The sequence below is a fragment of the Octodon degus genome, unplaced genomic scaffold (assembly GCF_000260255.1).
Source record: "Octodon degus isolate 3935 unplaced genomic scaffold, OctDeg1.0 scaffold00062, whole genome shotgun sequence".
Lineage (NCBI taxonomy): Eukaryota > Metazoa > Chordata > Mammalia > Rodentia > Octodontidae > Octodon > Octodon degus.
Window position 1 is genome coordinate 9,807,904 of NW_004524638.1, and position 2,879 is coordinate 9,810,782.

The 2,879-nt window shown below is 51.5% G+C and overlaps 1 protein-coding gene across 1 annotated transcript in view; it reads left to right on the forward strand.

The window, feature by feature from the left end:
* Window positions 1–1,515: 1,515 nt before the first annotated feature.
* Derl1 (derlin 1) overlaps window positions 1,516–2,879 on the forward strand; it is a 28,205-nt gene continuing 26,841 nt past the window's right edge. Inside the window, exon 1 of the mRNA XM_004634438.2 lies at window positions 1,516–1,874. Within this exon, the coding sequence (XP_004634495.1) occupies window positions 1,722–1,874 (153 nt within the window). The 5' untranslated portion in view covers window positions 1,516–1,721. The remainder of the gene's footprint in view (window positions 1,875–2,879) is intronic.

The window sequence follows — 2,879 nt, forward strand, 5'->3', positions numbered from 1 at the left end:
TTTTTTTTTTTTTTTTTGGCGAGCGAACTATTTTCACAGGTCACCTTAAGGCTGCTCACAGGAAGAGCGGAATATCCATTCTTGCCTGAAGGATCTGAGCCGCTCAGGTCACTTTGACACTCCATTTTTCAATCCAGATCAAAAAATTTAGATAATGAATTTCTGACCTCAAAGTTCACATTTATCTTGACTTTGAGCTTTTGAAAAAAATGAGGGCCTGCGTGTGCTCCTCAGCCAGGCCCGCGCCTGATGCCAACCTGGTAACTGCATATGGCCCTGCTTTGCTTTCAGTTGCTCTAAACACTGCTTCATATAATTTTTTCGAACCTCCCTCCTTCTCCCTAACCCAGTGATGATCCTTCTGCTTGGTGAGCCAGGTCCTCAGAACCACAGTCTCCTTCCCTGCAGCACGTTCATAAACTAGACTCTGTTGACCGCAGGCGTTTTGGTGGTCTTTATTTTAAGGCTTTGTCAATCCTAAATGGTAGCTCTTAACTCTAAAGCAACCGGAAACTACTCAGTATCATTTTACAAATTGTTTTTTGAAAACAGGATGGGGCCAGCCAGATAGCTCAGAGGACTAAAGCGGCTGCTTAGGCAGAGTGCAGCCGCAGGGGTTCGATCCCCGGTTTGGGAGGCTGAAAACAGGAGAATCGCTACTATCTACGTAGTGAGACCCTGTAGATCCTGTACTAAATACATAAAAGAAGAGGAAGAAGAAAAAAAAAAAAAAAAAAAAAAAAAAAGAAAAAAAAAAAAAAAAAAAAAAAAAAAAAAAAAGGAAAAGAACGCAGGATGGATTCTCACTTGCAGCCAACGCAAGTCCTGCCTCACGAACTAGATTAAAAGTCAACCTCAGGCTTTGCTTTTGGTCCCTGAACCACTCCAAGCCTGTAAAGACACTTGTTTCGGGTACGTGGAACTCTCTTCCGTGGGTCTTTGCCCAGCTGGCTCTGCTCAAAGGCCACCTCCTGGGACCGGGTGTCCTGTAAGGTTGGCATCTCTCCCGCCATTCCTCCACGTCCTCCTGTGCCTTTTTTTTCACCTCTCTCTGAAACTACCTTATTCCACTGTTCATTAAAAAGAAAAAAAAAAAAAATTCTGCCCAGATAATGAAAGATCCAGGCACCAGTCAAATAACTGAGCCAACTGTCTCATCCTCCTCCTGTCGCTTCAAAGAGCTTCCAAGAGGCCCTCAAGGATTACGATCCAGGGTCGGGGAGATAGCTTAGTGGCATAAGCTCCTGCTGGCAATAGTAAGGTGTCCAGTTCTATTCCCGGTACCACAAAAAACAAAAGAAAACAAAAAAAGGATTCCAGCAAGAAATAGTTGTAAGGTGTTCAGTGAAGCTATTGGTTGGAGTTTTCACCGTTGCTCCTGGCAACTCCTGTTTTCCACCAATCATGTGGTCGCCCCGCCCCTCCCCGCCGTCTTATCCCGCCCCGGGACGTTGAGCCTCGTTCTAAAATCGGCGCGTTCCCTTTAAGCAGCGGGACTTCCGGTCACGCGGACCGCGGCCGCCGGAAGGGGAAGTTTCGCTTCGGGACGCTGTTTCGCCCCTCCGAATTCGGTGGAGCCACGTCTGCCGGTCACCGCCTCCTGCGCCGCGGTTCCTCCGGCCTCCGCCCGGTACCGTCCATCCGCGAAGCCAGCTGCATTGTGAGGGGTCGAGACGGGCACACGCGTGGCTGTGCGCATCCTGGCGACCTGAGCGGCCAAGATGTCGGACATCGGGGACTGGTTCAGGAGCATCCCGGCCATCACGCGCTACTGGTTCGCCGCCAGCATTGCAGTCCCCTTGGTCGGCAAACTCGGCCTCATCAGCCCGGCTTACTTATTCCTGTGGCCCGAAGCCTTTCTCTACCGCTTCCAGGTACTGGCCGGCGCCGGGGTCAGGAGACTACAGGCCCCAGGGGGCCCCGCGACGGCCGAGCGGGCGCCGGCACGTTGGGGACGCGCGGTGCCCGCTGGGGGTTGTAGTGCGTCGGGTTCCGCGAGGTGAGGGCAGGGGTCTGGGCCGGGAGGCTCGGGGGTCTGGACCGGGGCCTGCAAGCGCTGGAGACAGAGTTCGGCTAGGTGGGCCGGGACTGTCCCCACCGAGCTGTGTGGTAAGCTTGTGCTTCTCGCCCTGCACACTGGAGGAGGCAAGGAGAAGGTAAGCCAGGGGTTGGTGTCCAGCTTCTGGATGTCGGTGGCTTCGTCCGGAGCCGCGCCCCTTGACTGCTGGTCACCCACGGGGTGGCGTGATGTCTGCGTTATCAGTACTGCCAGCCTGACCAGCTTTGTTTGCAAGTGACTGGAGGGCCCCTCTCAGCCGGAGTGACTTAAGGCCAGAGACACAAAGAATGAGTTTACTTACATACGCTTCCTTGGGCCCAGTCCTCGCGTTTGGCTTGCATTCAGCCCAAGAGCAAACGAATAGAGAGGAAATGGCTTCAGAAGTGAAAGACCGTATTACTTTTTTTTGTACGTGGTCTCACCACGCAGTTCCGACTGCTAGTGACCCTGTTCTCAGCCGGCTGGGCCGGCGAGGCGTGTGGTGCTGGGGGTGCAGCCCCAGTCCCTGCGCGTGCCTAAGCAGGCGCTAGTCCGCGGAGCTGTCTACTTTATTAAGTGTGAAATAAGACTGTGCAGGCTGTCATTCATTGCAAGAGAACGTTGGTTCCTGGAAAGTTCTTTTTTTGGTTAGTTTGTATAATTTAAAACTAATCATTGGAATGTTAAATTCCAAGATGTGACAGTGATTTCAACACATTACTTGGCTGAGTATAACACTCTCTTGCGCCCCTCCTCGCTGGGTATTATTTTTTAATCTCCTTTGCTGATTTTTTTTCCAATCAGATTTTATTGGTGATATATCTATATCTATATCTATATC